This window comes from Tachyglossus aculeatus, chromosome 11 (genome assembly GCF_015852505.1).
Source record: "Tachyglossus aculeatus isolate mTacAcu1 chromosome 11, mTacAcu1.pri, whole genome shotgun sequence".
Taxonomy (NCBI): Eukaryota; Metazoa; Chordata; class Mammalia; order Monotremata; family Tachyglossidae; genus Tachyglossus; species Tachyglossus aculeatus.
The window spans coordinates 50,071,855-50,092,466 of NC_052076.1; the positions used below are offsets into that span (position 1 = coordinate 50,071,855).

A 20,612-nucleotide genomic window follows, 5' to 3' on the forward strand; every position below is an offset into this window, starting at 1 on the left:
GAAATATACACACCACAGTAAACTTCAGTTCCACTCTTGGGTGCAATAGCTTTGTTCTGAAAAATAGTATAAGACAATAGCCCTTTAAATATAGTGGGGAAGTGTTCCCATTTTTCTTATCCTGAACAGGAGAGGGATATTTTTAAGCCTTTTCTCTCGAGGTTGGAAGAGAGAAAGGGGTGGTCTGCAGGGTTTCCACCTCAGGGTCAGAAAAGTGGACACCCACTTGATCTCCTGCAGTCCCATTCTGTTATCTCAAGGGGACTACTACAGACAATTTCCAGAGAATAGGATACAGGAGACAAAGGACTCATTTCCTGACCACACCGAAGGGTTCAAATGGTTCTTTAAATCTCATCTCAGGATCGGAATTGAAATCCGGGCATTCCCCGTCTCCAGTTCCTTTATACCACAGTTAGGCTGTCTGTAAGGAGATCTTCAGCCCTAAAACCCAGATTATAACTGGAGTTACTATATTTAAAAAAAAATTACTCTCTCACTCTTTGTGACTCAGTTTATCTCAGTCTTTGTGTGTGTGTGTGTATGTTTGTTTCTATCAGGAGAGTAGTGGCAGTTCTGTGGCCAAGTTGAGATGCATATTACATTACTTTAGCCCAGTCACTGAAAGAAGCAGTGCGCCCCATTATTGCCGGACAGGGCAGGGGGAGGGCTACATTTGTACCATAATTGGGGGGCAGCGGGGTTGGGGGGGGACTATCTTCTGAAGCTTTAAGTAAGGTGACGTGGTTTCCTGCATGCCAGGGACACAGAGTTCTTTCGAGACATGGCTCTTTGCCCCGAGTGCTCTTCAAAGGGAATTTCTGTGACTCAGTAAAAGCAAAACCTTCCTAAGAAAACTGGGCTTGCCCGCTCCTCAAATAACTTCTTTCCAGAATGTGGGGTGGTAAGGGATGCCAACAAAAGGGAGGCTACATCATCCTGCGTAAATCTCCCCGCTCCTCAAAAACCTCCACTGGTTGGCCATTCTTCTCTCCTTCAAACAGACACTCCTTACCTTTGGCTCCATCAGCTCTCTCCCCATTACTTACCCTTGCTCCTCTCCCACTACATCCCAGCTTGCAGGCTTCATTCCTCTCAAGCCAATCTACTCTCTATACCTCGACGCCGCCCCTTTCGCCACTGACCTCTTGTTCCGTGGCTCAGTGGAAAGAGCCCGGGCTTTGGAGTCAGAGGTCATGGGTTCAAATCCCGGCTCCGCCAACTGTCAGCCGTGTGACTTTGCGGAAGTCACTTCATTTCTCTGGGCCTCAGTTCCCTCATCTAGAAAATGAGGATTAAGACTGTGAGCCCCACCTGGGACAACCTGATCACCTTGTATCCCCCCAGCACTTAGAACAGTGCTTTTACACATAGTAAGCACTTAACAAATACCATTATTATTATTATTATGCCCACCCTCCTGTTTGGAACTCTCTCCCCCTTAACATCTGGCCGACTTAAGAGAACTGCTCTCTCCATTCTTCAAAGTCCGTCTGAAATCACATCTCTTCAAGAGGCCTTCCCTGCTTAATCTCTCATCTCCCCATCCTTTGTCCCCCTGTATAGCTTCTTCAGCATTTTCGTGTCACCTTAGCATTGGGTGCGTCTCCTGCCCTCCATCACAGGTATTTGTACACATATCTTTAACTTTGTCACTTCCCCTTACTTGTAATTTATTGTTTCACCTGCTAGATTTAGAGCTGCTTGAGTGCTTGAGTGCTGTGAGCCCACTGTTGGGTAGGGACTGTCTCTATGTGATGCCAATTTGTACTTCCCAAGCGCTTAGTACAGTGCTCTGCACATAGTAAGCGCTCAATAAATACGATTGATTGATTGATTGCAAGGGTCATATTTACTTGATTGATTGATTGCAAGGGTCATATTTACTAAACTGTTGTACACTCCGAAGTGCTTTTATAGAGTATTCTGTACAGGAAATTTCAATACATGTTACTGATTGATTGATTAATGGAATACTTGAGAGTTCCTGAGCTGTGCTGATGAACAAATTTCAATCTTGCGCTCAGTAAATACGTTCAGTTGACAAATGTTGCCTAGCTTTCTCTCCATACAGCTCACCACCACTTTCCAGATCCTCTCCTTAGCTCGGAGTTTTCCAGGAGATGTTGTTTCTTTTCTTCCTTCCCATTTTCCCCTGCTGAGAAAATAAACTCTATCATCTTCAGTCTGTTTTTCCCTTTTGGCTTTAGAATTATTGAGTCTTGGTAGCACGCACTTTAAATGTGAAAGTTGGGTCCCAACATGACACAGGGCAATAAAACCATTTTAGGGTAGCTTTAAACCGTTGCAGTGCTGCCCATTAGGACTCAGAGTTAAATAGGGATGGACCAGCCTTGAATGGATTGTCCCTAAGGAAAACTCAAGGGCTTTCAGGAGTAGTGTAGAGAGCCTTCTCCCTTTCAGCGCTGAAAGGTTGTGGTCTTTCCACAATATTTTCACCATGGCGGTACATCCTCTGCTATTTGCTGGCTTGCCCCAGCATTTGTAAACCCTGACCCCTGATATTGCATCCAGTCACGTTGGTAGATAAATTCCCACCCCACCACTCTGCCACCACCATCTCTTTCTTGCCCCATTCCTTTCTCGGTCTCCTCAATTCCCAACAGTTTTCCTCCCTTCCCCCTGCATTCTGAGGCCTGGCAAAGACGGGGACGGAGGGGATCAAATTTGGGGTGTTGGGGAGATCAGGAAAGCCATTAGGAATAGAGAGGACAAGGGATCTAAAAGGTGGGGAGCAGGAAGGGACTTAGAATTTGGTAATAGGGCTGGTTCTGGAATAGAATAAAGAAATTGCATGGAATCTTATGGGGAGAAATGTACCCCACAGTACAGCTGTTACAGCCACATTTTTGAGGACAAAAACCCAGCGGTATTGTGGGGTAGGCTTGCACTTTAGATGAGCACTGGTACCTCGGAGTAGGATTTCTCTTCTTTATTTCAAAGGACACTGGCCTTTTCCTGGGAGGTATTTCTTCTGTTTCATCCAAACCCTGTCCACTTTCGTTTATCACAGTTTCTTCATGAATTCTATTCAAAGGAGATTTAAAACAACAGTTGAGGTGGGCCAATCTTTGCAGTGAAAATAAGAAAAGAGCCGGGGCTGAATGGGACAGAAGAAAGCCGTGTGCTTGTTGTTCTCTCTCGACTAACGGAAGGAAAAATAGCCTCATTAGGGAAATCGGTACCTCAGTGGCTGAAAGTGTCCCGAAACAAATGGAAAATTTATCCTAAGGTGAAGACTGAGGCAGATTGCTCACCTCTTGGCCCCAGTTTATTCAAACCAAATAGAAATCTGATTTTTTTTTCAACCCAGCAATAGAAGGATGTGGAGAGTGGCTGCACAGGATGTATGGCTACAATATCATTATTATTTCTGACATATGTTAAGGGCTTTGTGCAGTGCCCTGTACTAAGCACTGGGGAAAGATCCAAGGAATTTGATTCAAATTAGGTCCCTTACAGTAATAATAATAATAATAATAGTCTTTGTTAAGCGCTTATTATGTGCCAAACACTGTTCTAAGCACTGGTGTTGTTACAGGGTATTCCAGTTGGCCCACATGGGGCTCACAGTTTTAATCTCCATTTTACAGAGGAGGTAACTGAGGCACAGAGACGTGAAGTGACTTACCCAAGGTCACAGAGCAGACAAGTGGCAGAGCCAGGATTAGAATCCACATCCTCTGACTCCCAAGGCTGTGCTGTTGCCTCTAGGCCGTGCCCTAGCTCCAGATAGCTCTCTGTCTGAAAGCAGGTGGGGAGGACAGATAGACTGAGAAAGAAATAACTGAGCAAATGCAGTGAAAAACAACAAATCAACCACAGTGCTGAGAAAAGCAGTAGACTGTTACCATGGGTGGTGTTGAAATTTCGGGCATCTCACCACTCCCAGCTGGGCCAAGGATGGCTTGAACAGTAACAGTCTTCCCAATAGTTGTACAATTTGGAAGGTAGGTTTCTGCCCACCCTATTCTTTTTTTTTCTTTTTTTTTTGCCTGTTTTTAGTGGTATTTGTTAAGCGCTTATTATGTGTCAAATACTGCTCTAAGCCCTGGAGTAGATACAAGTTAGATTGGACACAGTCCCCTGTCCCACATGGGGCTCACAGTCTAAGTAGGAGGGAGTATTATTATTACTCTATTTATTTATTTATTTTACTTATTACTCTATTTATTTTACTATTACTCTATTTATTTTACTTATTACTCGATTGATTTTGCTTGTACATATCTATTCTATTTCTTTTATTTTGTTAATATGTTTTGTTCTCTGTCTCCCCCTTCTAGACTGTGAGCCCACTGTTGGGAAGGGACCATCTCTATATGTTGCCAACTTGTACTTCCCAAGCGCTTAGTACAGTGCTCTGCACACAGTAAGCGCTCAATAAATACGATTGATTGATTGAGTACAGGAGAACTGAGAAAGAGGGAAATTGACTTGCCCAAGGTCACACAGCAAGCAATTGGGATTAGAACCCAGGTCTTCTGAGCCCCAGGCCCGTGCTCTTTCCACTAGGCCATTCTGGGATGAAGCTTTTCCCGGGGGACGGTGGACAGGGTCAGAGGAAGTGCTCAAGTGTCACGCTGTGGACGCAGAAGCCCCAGTGTCAGCAAGCTCCGGATTTTGTGACTGCTGCATCTCCGGCTTCTGCCCACTCCCGCGGGATGGGTCTTCCCCAGTGGGCTTGGAACAACCTTAGGAAGCAACCCATCTCCGCAAGTAATCACTCTCTGTAGCTAAACCTCCTTCCCCCCTCTCGGCTCTTCTCCATCCAAAAAAGAAAATAAGATTCTTCTCTCTTTCTACATTCATTTGACTCAAATGAGCCAAACCTACTGTTCCTTTTCTCTCCAGGGATATGTTGCAAAATGTAAACGCCACCCCCCTCTCCCATTAGAGCTCAGTCTCTTAAAGAGCAGTCACAAACACTTGGTGATGGGTAACTTTGTGACGCCTTCCCAGAAATCAGACTGGAGAGTGATGGCTGAGTGATAGATAATCTTCTCAGTTGACACTTGGTCTCTCTGCCTCCCTCCGGGGCTCTGCGGGAATAGGAAATGATAGCCCCTCGGCGTCGGGAATGCCCCTTTTCTTATCCTTCCTGGGTGGGAGAGGGCCTCTCCAGACAACATCCCTATTCCTGTAGCAGCTCCAGTCACGGCAGCCTAGGTGCAGTTCTTCAATTCTGCATTCCAGGTGCTGGTGCCAAGAATTGAACTCGGTGGGTTATATTTTTGTGGATCATTCAGTGCTTTCACCCGGACCATGAAGGTCCAGCAGACTCTAGGCAAATGGGTTTCTGTCAGCTCTAATTCGATAGCTTTCTTCCTAATTTTTGACTCTTGTAATTCTTTTTTTTCCTTCACTCCTGTGCTGTATTCCTGTTAGAGCTCTCACAACTCAAATGCAGCTGCTTTCTTTTCAAAGTCCAAAGCTAAATGAGCCATTTCTTCTGCTGCAGACCTTCAGTTTTCAGTATCTGGGTCGCAGAAAAAGGGGAGATAATTATTTGGACTACATAAGTGTGTATCTCTCTTTATAATTCAACACATGCTGCATCTCCACATCACCAGTTATTGTACCTTATCACCTAACCTTATTACCTCTGAAATCCCACACTGACCACATCCTCCTGTCCTGCCTTTTCTCTCACAATACCTCTCGCCAAAAACCTGTCTTCTACTTCCACGGAGACCTCCAATGTCTCTTCCCTCTCCGCGTATCCTAGGCTGAGATGCCCCTACCCCATCCTTCCCTCTCATGATGGACAAATCCATGCCCTCAACTTCATCCTGCCCATCAAACTTAATTCCCTCACCCCCTACCCCCAAATATTTCTGTTGATCTCGTATCAGTAATTCCCAGTCCTGGATCACCATCACAGTATGCTTCCTCCACTGTTACACTTTTGGAGTATTGTTAGCAGGCAGAGATCCAGGCACCAGGCCTTCTTTGGCCATCTCAAATTGACCCTCGCCTTGTAATTCCAGCCCTCTCTTCTATCTAGCGACACTACGTCTCCTCTTCCACTGACTCTCCACTGCTTTTCACACAATAATAATAATCGTGGTAATTGTTGTGCTTACTCTGTGCTAAGCACAGTGTGATGCGCTGGGGTAGATTCTTTGCCACCAGATCAGACCAAAACCCCTGTCTCTAATGGGGTTCGCAGTCTAAAGAGGAGGTACTTTTACAGATGAGGCACAGAAGTTAAGTGACTTTTCCGGGTCTTAGAGCAGGCAAGTGCTGCAGCTGGGATCAGAATCTAGGTCTCCTGACTCTTAGCCCTGGACTCTGTCTACTAGGCCCCCCTTCTTTCCAGCATTTTGTTTCCCCCTTGGGGCCAACTTCCTGGAAGGTCCCGGGCTCTTCTGTCTCGGCAGGCATCTGCTCAGCCTCCCCTCCACCTCCTGTCTTAGGTTACCGCAGAATTTAGCCTCTGTGTCGTGCTCATTCGGGGTTTGATGTTTCCAGCTGGGAGAAGCGTGTGGATCCCCGAGGCAGGTATTACTATGTGGATCACAACAGCAGAACCACCACGTGGCAACGCCCGACGGAGGAGTACGTGAGAAACTATGAGCAGTGGCAGTCCCAGCGGAACCAGCTCCAAGGAGCCATGCAGCAGTTCAGCCAGAGGTTTCTCTATCAGGTAAGAGTCTCGGAGAGCTGGCAGACAAAGAGAGGGTCTAACAACACAGTGCCCGCTTCACGGAGCGGGTATGGTGGTGGAAGAGTAGGGAGCGGGAGCAGGAAAAAATCTCAGTTCGATTCTGCAAGCCGTATCCCGACTTCACCTTTTTATCGAAGATTCTCACGCTTCCTTCCGTGCGGCTTTTCATCTCTCTCCTCCCCCCATCTCACTTTCCGCCAGAGAAGAGTGTCTTGGAGTCTTTATAATTGACTCCCATGGCAGATCATCCAGCCCCCATCCAGGCTGAAGTTCCACTTCATAGTCCTAATAGTATTTATTGCATGCCCAATGGTTGTGGTGCGCTGTACTAGGTGCTTGAATAGGACAGAGTAATGAAGTGACGTGCTTCCTGCCCACAGGGAGCTTATGCTGTAATAGGGGAGAAAAACATACACTGTTTTCAACTAGGAGGTCAAAAACAAAGTGGACATTTGGCTGAAGGGTTGAAGCGGCTCAGGGTGTTGGAAAGTTATCTGGGGGAAGTTTATTGTAGGGGATGGGATTTGAAGTTGGGGAGAGCTGATGTCTGATATAGGGAGGGAGGGAGGAAAATAGTGAGATGGTTGGAGGATGGAGGTGGGAGAGTCAAGAGCTGATTCAGCTGGAAGATTGGCTTGGGTGGAATGAATCGTGAGGGAAGAGAGAAGATAGGTATGATGGGGCAAGATGACGGAGAGCCTTGAAGCCTATTGTGAGGAGCTCTTGTTTAATGGGAAGAGATGCAGGAAGCCAGGGGAGAGTTTTGAGACGAGGAGGAGGCTTCAGGTCAGATAAGGTCAGAACACAGCACACCATAGGAATGAAGGTTGATAGTCTCCCCGATCCTTTCAACGTCATGCTTACTAGGGCGTCAGGATGCTGGAAAGGTATGGGTAAGATAAATTGGAGGAGGAGGAGGCTGGAAGACGATCGAGGAGGAAATCGCAATAATATAGCCACAGCAAGACCGGAGCTCGTGCCACATTGGCAATGGGTTGGTTGGAGAGAAATGGAAAAGTCCTGGGAAAAACTGGCAGGATTTGGCAAAGGAGAGGTGATTGCCCACAGTCTTTCACTGAGTAGAGTAGGCCAGAGTGGCCAGGATCTCCAGTCAATCTCCAATCTAATGGAATCTCTTTGTTCACTAAGGCCAAGACTCCTCATCAGCAGAGTCTGAAGAGCCTTGCCTTGACTGTATCTTGGGATGAGGTGGTTCTAAGGCGTTCTCAGATATTATTCTCTTTCCTACTCAGCTTACTTCTGGATCTAGAGGGTTGAGCGACACCTCTTTTGTGAGCGCCGGCATCTGGAGAACAGGCCAGAATGCTCCACTGCTGACCTGGCTCCTCTGGTTTACAAGGACAATATATTCCCTTCTCCCACCCGACCCCGCCAAATCCACTTTCTGGATAATCCCTTGGGCTAGGGGTTGGTAGGATTGGCTTGGGACCTGCAGTGGGCAGAGGGAAAAGCTTTGGTCACAGGATGAGGGAAGGATGGGGTTTTTCTCTTCTTGGCTATATCCGCGTAACTAGCATCAGTGATGTCATGAACTGCTCCCAGATCTGGCAGCCTGGCTTGAGTGCTTCCCTAAGAGGGGAAAAAAAGGCCCAGTGACTCTTTTAAAGTTATTTAAGTAGATTCCCTGCCTACTGGCAGGGACTGGGGTCCTGTGAGGTGGGGATATGGCTTTTTTGAGTGAAGTAGGATTGTTGCTGGAAAATAAGGCCTTTTTTTTTTTTTTTTAACCTTTTTGGGTCTCCTGTCTTGGGCTCGATTTGGATTTTTCCTCTCGTTAACCATGTTGCAGTTCTCCGAGTTGGAACTGGGAGAGTTGCATTTGTGAAGTTTATTTGGAGTTTGGCTCTTGCCCAAGGCACGATTTGGTAGACGTAAGAGCTGGTACTACAATAGCAGCGCTCCCCCTTTCCTCGCTATCCAAGCTCAGCCTGAATCCACTTTCTGAATTGCATTTTTCTAGTCAAAGGCATTAGGGTGGAAATACTAAAAAGTCAAAATGTGAGTTGAAATCTCTTTTTACTCCCCTCCCTTCTTGGTTTCAGTCTCCCACTCCCACCCTGCAGAGTGTGACTTGACTTTGCTTCCCACATGAGGCTCACAGTCTTAATCCCCGTTTTGCAGATGAGGTAACTGAGGCGCAGAGAAGTTACATGGCTCACTCAAGGTCACACAGCAGACAAGTGGCAGAGCCACCTGAACCCAAATCCTTCTGACTGCCGGGTCCCTGCTGCTTCTTGGTAGAAATGTTCCCTGCCCACAAGGAGTATATAGTCTAGAGGCTGCTCTACCAGTAATAGAGGATTCATTCATTCAGTCGTATTTATTGAGCACTTACTGTGTGCAGAGCACTGTACTAAGCGCTTGGGAAGTACAAGTTGGCAACATATAGAGACGGCCCCTACCCAACAGTGGGCTCACAGTCTAGAAGAGTGGGCTCACAGTCTAGAGGAAGCTGAGAGTTGGAGCAATACTGCTTTTCTCTGTGTTTTTTCCCCCCCTCTTCCCTCTTCTGTGAGCCGCTTACAAAAGACATTTCTGGTCTCTCTTTCCCTTAACTCCAACGCGAAGTGTAATCAGAATTGGAAACAGCAAAGGAGTATGAAAAGGAGAGCCGGGAAACACACAGATACAAGAGCAGTTACTTTTTTTTTTTTTGGTCAGACTTCGGTATGCAGTAGTTTCTAAATTTTGCCATTTGTAGTTTAACTTTACTACTCTATTTTTGGTCTCCTACTCCTGTTCCTTTTCTAGGTTCCTCTAAATAAAATATTTTAAAAAGTGGCACATACTCTACGCAAAATTTTACATCTATGCAAAAATTGTCATTATGGACTTAAGTGCATCATTCTGCTTCCCTTCCATGTCACCCGCTGTTTCCTTTATTTGTGCCCTCTCCCTCTTTGTAGCCCTCTTATCATCTCTCTCAACTGCTCTCTCCCGTCCTTTTCTCCCACCCGTTTTAGGAATGTGTAGGATTGCTCCGAGAAAATGCTGAGTAGAGGGCAGGTAGGAGTGAAACAGAACACCAGCTTTTAATAATGGCAGCAAGATGCTTGGGGGAACTATATGTTGGTTCCTCACTTTGACATCCATCCTAATGGTGAGGAATGGGCACCTTATATCCCTGCCTTTTCCCCTCCACGTTCCTATGTTTTTTCACCGATTAATTCACTGTGGACCCATCACCCATTAATATATCTGAACCCTTTTTGAACCTATTGCTATTTTCTACCTTATGGGTACCAATTCCACAAGTTTACCTTTCACTTTAATTATGGCTTAAATTATTTAATGCCGTTTTGTACTGTAAGAAGGGTGCGGTCTGCTACACAACATGCAAATCCAGGTAATGATTAGTTTTGGCATGTTGATATATTGCCTGTGGCAGTAACACTGGATGTTTTAGAAATTCCAGATTCTTCTGCATTGGACTCCTTTCCATTATTCCTCTCTCCTCTGAAGGACCAACTTTAAGGAGCTGTGGACTGCAGACTGTAAGCTCACTGTGGGCAGGGAAGATGTCTCTGACTTATATTGTACTCAAGCACTTAATACAGTGCTCTGCGCTCAGTAAATACGATTGATTGCAGTGAACTTCCTGAGCATCTCTGCATTTTTGTACTTTGAAGCATTCCGTCCATTTTCAGCTGCAATCTAAAAATATCTTCTCTTTCACATCTATCACAGTTTTTCTCCCTCTGCTTCCCAAGGTTTTAAAATCGACTGTAGAGTATTGCTTCTAAGCAGAGGTTTGGGGACTCGGTTTTCGTGAACGGCATCACCAATTAAAATTCTCCTCTTGGTATCACGCATTTGTGTGACTTCAAGATCCACAATATGGGACTCCCCAGTTTTTAAACGGATCTCTGCCACATCTTCATCTGGGAAATAAGCAACCTGCAGGCTTTTGTCTCCAGGGTGATTTTCTGTGGGGTTTTCTTTTTTTCAAATTTAAAGCAGACAGAAAGAGATTTTCCCAAAATCCCTGCCTTTCAAGGAAAATCTCCAAATACTGCCTTTTGTATTAAAAAAAAAAAGACCAACCAAAAAACCACAAAGGCAGTCACAGTTCTCTGTTCTCTCTAAACCAGAACTTGCCGCCACCTGGGTACGTACGTCTGTGTGGATCCCTGTTTATCATAGCCTCATTTTGAGGAGCCCTTGGGGTTATAGTTACATGCCCAAACGAAGTCATAGACTTCTCTGCCCAGTTTGTCGCATTTAAAAGCGATTCCTTTGGTCCCAATTAATTACTAATTTTCATCTCCTACTTCTTCCCCTCTACCATCGAGTCCAAAGACGGCCAGTCTCTCTGTCCCACACTGGGTTGTTTGGAGGTGTTAGGACTTGATCACCAAGGGGCCCCCAAATTCTGACTAAACCTCTTTGTTGAAAGTCTTGCCCGGAGTAGAGGGCTCTGGTAGTCTGCGTTGTCACCGTGGAAATAAGGTTTCTCTGTCCTCTTAGTGGTGGTTGGGCGAGGGGGGCGGGGGCGGGGGGGAGGTGGGCAGCAATTGAAATCATCCAATGTTTTCACAAGACCAGACTGAGCTCCATTCATGTTTCTCTTCCTGGAGTGCGACTCTCTTCCCCCCCAAGCCGGCAAACTAGGCATCCCAAAGTCTGCATTTGGAACTCGATCCCCTAATACAATAATTTAGTTTTGCTAGGTGAAATAAGAAGGGCTTTTGAAGTAACAATACTTTTTTATTTTACTCTGGAAAGCGTTTGCCGGGCTCCCACTTCCCTCTCATTCCCTTCTCCCTCTTCGGTTCTCTCCTGCCTTGAGTTCCCCCCCGTCCTCAGAACGCAATATTTCTACAAGATCCTTGAATGTTGTGGCTGGCATTGCCATTCCTTGTAGACCTCCGAGCAGACCTAGCAAATGGGAATTAAGATCAGCTCTGACTCTCCAGCTCCTGGGCCGTTTTCCCTTTCTCCTCTCCCCTGTCTTCCCTTCTTCCCTGTTGCCCCCCTTCCACACACACACAAACGCACACAAGCTCCCACACACGCACCCTGCGTATCCCAGGTTCAGGCTGCACAAGGAGCCACTGCTCTGCCTGCTCCGACTAGAAGCAGGAATAAAGGTGCTTTGTGAAAAGGAATAAAAACATTCCCGGGGGAGCACAGGGGGGTGGGAGGTGAAGGGGCTCGGGGGGGAGACGCCTGTCTGAGAGGGCATGAATGTTCCTTCAGTTTGAGTTAATATTGCACACTGCTGCTTACTTTCACAGCACATTGAGAAGGGGGGAGGGGAGGAGGGCGCAATTTGCAGCCAGGAAGTTCTGGGCGTGGGCAGGGCTTGTGGGAATGATTTCATTGGAAAGGCCTGCGATATTTTTTCCCCTCTTGTGTGTGGTTCTTGGAGAAAGTTGGAGGTGGTGGTGATTTCAGTCGTCTTGGCCAGCGGGAGCGGAGCAGAAGCACACGTCTGGACTTCCCAGCAAGTCCTGCTCCTGAATCCTCCCACCAGTCCCCAGCCCTTCTCCCCTGCCTCAGCTGCCCTGATCCAGCTCATTCGTGCATCTCCTCCTTCTACCCCTCGTCCCACTCTTCCCCCACCCTGCCTTCCCCCCTCCCCCCCGACTCTTAACTCCCTGAGTGCCCTTGGCCGGGGGCAGTGGGGTAGTTAGGGTTTTGAAGAGGCAATTTCGGCTTCAGGCCCTGCGTCAGCCCCTTAAGTATCGGAGAGGAGTGCAGCACAGGAGACCCGATGGCTAAGAACTTAGAGACCGAAAGTCAGCTTCACTTTCTTTTTTCGCAGACTTTTTTTTTAACCTGCTCTGTGTTTTGTGTGTGTGTGTTTTTCGCCGTGTCTGTCGTGTTTAGTCTTCTGGCGCCTCATCTGACCATGACCCACTCGGCCCTCTTCCTTCCGGCTGGGGTAAGTACCCAAATTCTCGGATTTCTGTCCCCCTCCGATTCCGTACCTGCCTACCCCTATTCTTCAACCCCCGTCCCGACCTGTAGAAGACCGGCCATTTGCCCATCCCCTGCTTGACGTTGTCACGTCTAGCCACTTCTTGCTACTCTAGCATCTTTGTCACTGATGCCTTTCCCTAGCCTCACTTCCTTCTTCAGAGCAGCTTGCCGGGGAGGTCGTGAGGATAGAGGAAAAAGAAAAATCGATGGGCTTATTCTCCCCTTTGCTGCAGTTCCCCTTAGCCTTCGTGCCAGGAGCTTGGCCCTGTGAGAAGTAGTCCTCCCAAAAGATTGGCAGGCTGTTGCCGTGCAAGTCCATACCATCCCAGGCCTCCAGTCTGATCCCTATTTTGACAAGGGGATTTTCAGATTGTGTGTTTTATCATGGTTTTCCCTCTTGTTTCAGATGAAGTGTTTTTATTTTTAGTCTCCGAACTTACAGAGGGGTTGAGTCAGGTGTAAAAAAAACACTTTATCCCAATCCGAGTTGTTGGGTCCTTCAGCCTGGCACTGGGAAAATTCTTCCTCTTGTTATTTTCAGCCCCAGCTCCCCTTGGTGGGCTGCAGCAATTGAAGGACTCACCCCCAGAGGATCAAAAGATGGGGAGCCATAGGAGGTGGTTTCTTCATTATGGATCATTGAGACTTCAGGCTGGCTTGGAATACACTGTCCTTTGAATTTGTACCGTCTGTTGGCATCTACCACTTACCTTAGCTCTCCCATCATGTTACGTGATGCAAGTCCCTGACCATACCAGTGATTGAGGGTTATAGGATGGAATATGAGCTGTTCTCCTAGTGAGCAGTCGGGAATAATAAAATGGAGCGCAGCCAGGAGCAAGAGAGAGAGATTGGGAGTCATACCAGTATGCGGGGAGCAGGAGAGTAGTGGGCGGTTTGGCAAAGTAATCAGCAGGTTTGGTTATATTCCAGGTTCTCTTTAGCCAGGATGGTTGAGCAACACAGAGGATTTATCCCTACTACTATCCTCTAGAATGTAACTGGGAAGCGGAGGTATCTCTTCTACACTCTGAAGTGAGACATTGCTGCTAATCGTTAGTTTGGAGGGTGTGGGGGGCAAGTGGGCCATCCTAGGAAACTGGAAAATCCTTTGAGACGTTAGGAAGAGGTTAGGACATAGGTGTCCATGGAGGCGCAAGGATTTAGTGAATGTCATAGTCTAGGAGGAGAGAGTCAATTTTAGTGACGCTCTCCCAGATTGCATTAAACCTGGGACAGATGAGGATTTGGAAGGATGGGAAATGACAAGATGAGCATTAACTTGGAAAACGCAGCCGTGGAGCCTGATTCTCCTTTCATATAAACTACTTCGTGGGAGTAAGTTAAGAAACTGCTGTAATTCTTTTAGGCCACTACAGTGCCATTTGCCGGCTATCATTCAGTACACTACAAGGACACTCTAGTAGCCCTTTAGGGCCTTGGAAGAGTTAAAAGGGCCCCCCACCCCAGACACACCTGATTTATTCCAGGGAGTCACACAAGTATAAAAGAGGGGCAGGAGAGTGCTGGAAGGCAGTCTGGATCCCAGGTTTTGGAGCGGCTGGAGATATGGAAATAGCTCAAAGATAAAATCAAGTCCAAGGAATCTGTGTGGGCATCAAATTAAGTGAAAGTTCGTAATGCTGTGTGACAGCCAAAAGGCTAATGTAATTTGAGTAATTTGTAACATGGAGCCAGGGTTTTTCATTCTCTGAGACGGAGGAAATACTCCCCCATCCAAGGCAGTCGTTAATGAGGCTCTGAGGCTGGAAAGATGTCATGGACTGGTGAAATGAAACTCCAGAGAAAAACATCTCAGGCATAGAAAAAGCTAAAAGTACCAACGTTTGGATAAAATACACCGATGGGAGTAGCTCAAGATAGAGGGAAAAACGTCTAAAGATATTCAAAGGTATGAAGTTAAAGGTAAAAAAATCAGAATTTTGAAATGACAAATAATGTAATAAAATCAAAGAAAGGAAAACTTTTGGCTAAATGCCAGGAGTAGTTTCCCAATTGGAAGATCCAGGGGATTAGGCAGATGTTTCTCAGGGGATGTGGTTGGGAGGCATCTCAGCAGAGATGCTTAAAAGCAAGTGAACAAGGCAACAAGATCCAATAGGGAGCAATTCCATTGATTTTACCCTGGTCTCAGGAGGTTGTCAGGATGCCTTTGGGGTCCCCCGCCCCTTTTTCTGGTTCCTGTGGTGCTGCTTGGAAGGAAACATGTAAGCTCTTAACAGAAGAGACCCTCTTTAAAACACAGGAACAGATGCTCTGAGCTGAGGTAAATTGATTCAGTCATCAGCGCCGGGGCTCGAAGACAAGCTTTAAACAGGCGGAACAGATCCCCAGGACCCAGTGGTTAGCTTGGCTTTGGGCCTCCATGAAGCAGACATGAAAGATGCATGCCAAGGCAACAGCGGTAGTTTCTGAGCCTCCTCCCCCAATGCAGAAGCCTCTGGAAAAACTTGTCTCCTTGGCTTGAGCTAACGAGGCATTCTGAGGGGGTTTGTAAACTACTAAGCGGCTACTGGACCCTCTCTGACTTCCTGCCTCTTTTTTTTTTTTATCCTTGCCTGTGCCTATTTGAGTGAAGGAAAATAAATGGGAAGGAATACTTGAGCCATTTAAAGCAGAGGGGGAAAGGCCAGTTTTGATGGGAAATGGATCCTCGATCAGTTGTCAGAAGCTTTGAATCTGTGGGTGTGAGTGGGGGTCATATTTTGATTCCAGTCTCCTTACTTCCTGATCAGTACTCTGCCTCCCTGTTGTTTCTGGATCTGATTTATTTTTAATCAGGCCGTAGCATTACAGAAAAGAGGGAGCCTCTGGCATGTCATAAACTGGGACTAAATTTCCAGTGATTTTACCTCAAGAACCAGGCAGTTGGGGAGAGTTTTTGCAGAGCTGCTGAGATTTAGAGCTTCGGCCATTTCTTCTTTTCAAGTCCCAGGGAGAAGCCAGAGAGGTGCTGGCAGGGAAGAGTTCGCCTTCCAGGAGCCCAACCTAACACTTGCAGAACAAAGCAGGAGGAAAGCTCTCTCTCTCTTCAGCTTTCGTTTTCAGAACCAAAAAACCTCTCCAGATTTATTAGTTTTTAACTGAGGTTTGTGAGTCCAAGGAGATAATGAATCAGCATAGCAGGTAGGCCCCCAGGTATCCCATAAGCCAATAATCGGTTCGTTTTTATGCTAAAAGCTGCTTTAAGGGTAATTAAGGTTGGAAAGGAGTATAAGGAATGGGAAGAGGAAGCTGAAGGAGCAAAAACTCTCCCATCTCCCCAAGCAACTTCCTTTTTTCCCGATTAGTCTGGGTTTATCCTGGATCCGATGTGTGTGTTTCAATAAACCATATGGATACCTGCTTCTGGAGAGGTAAGCACCACATAGGGTGAGGGTTGTGTATTCTGAGGTTTGGGATGTGGTTTCGTCTGGGTTGTAGTTGGGGCTGTAGTTTCTCCTTAGCTACATTATCCGGGGATGCGTATAGACAGCAAGCTAAGTGTTAATGTTCAGAGAGTGGTTTAAGAGGAATGAAGATATCCATCTAGTTACTCAAGGCTTATTTTTTCACAGAAATAGCTCATAAATGCATGGCTCAGTGGAAAGAGCATGGGCTTTGGAGTCAGGGGTCATGGGTTTGAATCCCAGATCTGCCAATTGTCAGCTGTGTGACTTTGGGCAAGTCACTTAACTTCTCTGGGCCTCAGTTCCTTCATCTGTAAAATGGGGATTAAGACCTTGAGCCCCCCGTGGGACAACCTGATCTCCTTGTAACCTCCCCAGCACTTAGAACAGTGCTTTGCACATAGTAAGTGCTTAATAAATGCCATTATTATTATTATTATAAATTTCCATTATCCCATTAAGTGAATGATGGGTGGTGTGTGTGCTTGTGTAAAGCTTCCAGTCAGTAAATCAATCATTTACCGAGCGCTTACTGGGTGCAGAGCTCTGTACTCAGCACTCGGAAGAGTTGAACAGAGCAGAATTGATAGACTCGTTCCCTGCCCACAACGAGCTGACGGTCTAGAGGGTAGGTATTGTACCCCCATTTTACAGTTGAGGAAACTGAGCCCCAGAAAGGTGAAGTGACTTTCACAAGGTCACACAGCAGACAGGTGGCGGAGCTGGGATTAGAAGCCAGGTACTCCGATTCCCAGGCCCGGGCTCTTTCCACGAGGCCAAGCTATTTCTCCATCATTTGGTTTGAGCTGGATTGATCCGGATCGGAGGTCATTAGCTGCTTGTGCCATCAGGACCCCTTTGGGTTCCAGACCCCATAAACTGTGTAGGAGGATTACTAGGTGGTAGGGTGAGGGCAGTTGTCTGGGGAAGTGGTCTGGGACCAAGTTCATTATTGCTGTTTTTTTTGTTTTATTTTGTTTTTTCAACTGGATGTCATCACTCAGGCTTCACCTTGTCTGCTTTTACCCCCGCAAACAACGATAAATGAGAGGTGACTCTTATTCCCTGCCTCCTCTCACTAACTAAACCCATGGGGAAAAGTTGCCTCCTCCTTTCTCAGTATTGAGCAGCATAAGGACTGGAGAAAGGGGGAGGGCTCAGTTTCACTGGTTCTAGACGAGGCTCTCCAGGACCATTTCAAAGGGAGGGCCAGAGGGAAAGGAGAGGTTGAGAAGTACTTAAATCACATCTTGTTTTTTTTCTTTTCTCTCAGAAAAGAGACAGGACAATGGCCGTGTATATTACGTGAACCACAACACTCGTACCACCCAGTGGGAGGATCCTCGCACACAGGGGTACGGACTGGGGTTAGGAACTTGGGCTTTAGGGTTCAGAGGAGGGCAGGAACTCCAGTCAGGAGCACTTTCTGGAAGACCCTCCTGGAGTGCTCTCCACACAGTAAGTGCCTAATCAGTACCATTGCTACTAGGGAGCCTCTTAACAGAGCCTGCTTTAAAGTTGGCAAGCAACTCCGCAATGCCAGGGGCCAAACTGTGGGATAGGTGGGCCGAGCTGCTGCTCACAACCTTTGGCAAGTCAGGAATCCTGGTCAGGGAACAAAATGAAGGGCCTTGTTCTTCCCTGTCGTGTCCCAAGGGGGATGGAACTTATTCTCAGTCTCCCTCCCAGGCTTCTTGTTTCAAATGTCCTCTCAGGATTGTCCAACAGGGAACGACCCTTTCCCGTTCTAAATAGGCCCCTTCTCTTAACTGGCCAGGCTCAGGTGCACACTTCCTTGACCCTCTAGATACAGCTCTTCCGAGCTGTAACTTTTGAAGGAGGAAGATCGCGTGAGACTTGGGCACGTGGGATCCATGAGCATCCTGGGGGACCGATTCATTCTCAGCAGGACCCGCTATGGTAGGGAGAGGAAATGGAGTGAGGAATGGATTGGCCGCCGCTCCTCTCCCTCTCCCCCGACAACAACCTATCTTTCTTGCGCCGTGTAGAATGATCCAGGAGCCAGCCCTACCGCCGGGATGGGAGATGAAATACACCAGTGAAGGGGTGCGCTACTTTGTGGATCATAACACACGGACTACTACCTTCAAAGACCCGCGGCCTGGATTCGAGACCGGGTAAGGGCCATCGCGTTTAGCACAGTGAGGCCCCTTCATTTGTATAAGTCTCCATCTCCTGAGCCAAGTCCCTTGAGAGTTTTGCCTCCAGGCCAGATGAAAGGGAGGGATTTGGGCTGGCTGGTCTCCCTGGTGTGAGTGGCGGGTTGGGTTTAGATAGTGGATTCATTTCCCATTCTTTAGTTCCCCCTGGTGATAGTTTGTTTGAGGCTGAATTTAAAGCTGCCTTAAAGAGGTTTGATTGCCTGAAAGTTACCTTGCAGATCCTAAGCTACATTTCTGCCAGGCTAATAGTTCACCCTGGCATCTTAGCTTTGCCAGGTGGAGATTTTTTTTATTTCTTCAATAGCAAAACAGGGCTGAAAGCTACTGTTGAGTTGGCCATAGGCCCAAATGACTTTTTGAGGTCACTGTCCAGATCTTTAAGGCTCAGATTAGTAAAGGGTGAATAATAATAATAATGATGACATTTATTAAGAGCTCACTATGTTCTGAGCGCTGGGGAGGTTACAGGGTAATCAGGTTGTCCCACGGGGGGCTCACAGTCTTAATCCCCATTTTACAGATGAGGGGACTGAGGCCCAGAGAAGTGAAGTGACCCGCTGCCCAAAGTCACACAGCTGACAGTTGGCGGAGGGGGGATTTGAACCCATGACCTCTGACTCCAAAGCCCGGGCTCTTTCCACTGAGCCACGCTGCTTCTCTAATACCCCAGGGTTTGTCAAAGCTAACGAACGTTTCGGAAAAATACCCAAACTGCGCCGCAAAACGTGGCAGGCCAATCTTCAGTAAAGCAGAAGGAAAAGAGAGGGAGAAGTTTGGGAATCACAGGGGAAAGTTCAACAAACCTCCAGGTGATTTGGACCAATATCGCTTCCCAAGTGTAGACCTAACACTCATAGCCTGGGAAACAGGAGCCCCAAATTTTGATTTGAAGTCCGCTGTTCCTCACAGGGCGAATTTAGGTAAATCCTTTTCCATCTCAGTGCTTCACTTTCTCCACGGGCAAAGTTCAGTTAAGGCATTTTTCCTGAAATGAAGTCTTTAAATCACTTAGCGTTGCTGAAGGGCAATCTGGTACCACTTGGGTGAGAGGTACAATTGAGTCTGTTTCCTCTTTTTTAGCAACAAGCAAGGAGGTTCTCCTGGAGCCTATGATCGCAGCTTTCGCTGGAAGTATCACCAGTTCCGTTTCTTGTGCCACGTGAGTCACAGCCTAGGGGTTGTCAATCTCCGGTCCAGGACCACCTGATGGTGTTTTCAGTGCCATGAATGGGTGTGGGGGGTGCCTCTTGGAGTCATCGAGTCGAGTCAGTCGATGTCACTGAGTTTAGGCAGGTTGAGAATATAGTTTGTTGGTCGTGGGAACCTCGAGGACTCTCAGTCTGTACCGGGGGAGCAGGATTAGCGCTCAGGTCAGGCTTTAACCAGGTAGCTCTGGGTGCCACAGCTCGGCAGGTGGCTGCAGAGATGGGAGTGGGATGAATGTCTCTGTCCTGGTAATCTCTGTCCTGGTGTTTTCTTTCCAGTCAAATGCACTGCCCAGCCATGTGAAGATCAGCGTTTCCCGGCAGACACTTTTTGAGGACTCTTTCCAGCAGGTAAGGGAGTGAGTGGCCAGACCTCTTCTCCTTTCACTAGGCTGGGCACTAAGAGAGCCAGCTCGTCGTCTCCAGAACGGGCCGCGCCAGAGTGTATAAACGAATGGAGCAGTTGGAGATACGTGGGAACGGTCCCGGCTGGGCTTCTAGGGAAGGAGCGGCGGGAATGTCCGGGTACTCTTCTCTGAGGCCACTGCTGCGGAGCAGTGACTTAGACTTATGCAGTGACTCTCTCCTTTTCCCCTCAGATCATGAATATGAAGCCCTACGATTTGCGCCGTCGGCTGTACATCATCATGCGAGGGGAGGAGGGCCTGGACTACGGGGGCATTGCCAGGTTAGCGTGGCAGAGGATGCCCGAGCTCTTCCTGCAGAGTGGCTGTTCCTTTCCCCACACCCCCTCTTCTCAGCCAGTAGGGCCCACACCCGAACAGGTCCTGCCGGAGGAGAAAGGAGATTGACTAAATTACTGACCTTAAAAGCCCCAGAAGACCTACCTTGTTGGGCAACAGATACAAGGCCCAATACTAGATGCCTTCTCTCAGTAACCCCCTATTGACTCGAGGAGGTTGGTATTTCACGGCAATAATCGTCATCCTCAGGGTGACATTGGTTAAGCGTTTGAAAAACATTCTGAAGTTTTCTTTGGAGTTGAAAGTAGCAGCGTTTCTAAGTTGTTTTTAAAAATAGGCTCCACTCAGAAGCATGAGGAGCCCTTTGGTTCTGTGGCGGTAGCTGATTCTCATTGTGGTTTCCCTCTGTCTTTCTAGAACGGTCTCCTGTCCGATTTTCCTTGAGGGCCACAATAATATTTCTCTGTAATTTG

General features: G+C 47.3%; 1 protein-coding gene across 2 annotated transcripts in view; it reads left to right on the forward strand.

Annotated features, from left to right (window-relative positions):
- Window positions 1-20,612, forward strand: part of WWP2 (WW domain containing E3 ubiquitin protein ligase 2) — a 135,985-nt gene that overhangs the window by 101,367 nt on the left and 14,006 nt on the right. For both annotated transcript variants that reach the window (XM_038753597.1, XM_038753598.1), the window contains exons 10-16: window positions 6,496-6,670; window positions 12,545-12,599; window positions 17,321-17,402; window positions 18,057-18,185; window positions 19,311-19,389; window positions 19,715-19,786; window positions 20,035-20,123. In XM_038753597.1, the coding sequence (XP_038609525.1) occupies window positions 6,496-6,670; window positions 12,545-12,599; window positions 17,321-17,402; window positions 18,057-18,185; window positions 19,311-19,389; window positions 19,715-19,786; window positions 20,035-20,123 (681 nt within the window). The remainder of the gene's footprint in view (window positions 1-6,495; window positions 6,671-12,544; window positions 12,600-17,320; window positions 17,403-18,056; window positions 18,186-19,310; window positions 19,390-19,714; window positions 19,787-20,034; window positions 20,124-20,612) is intronic.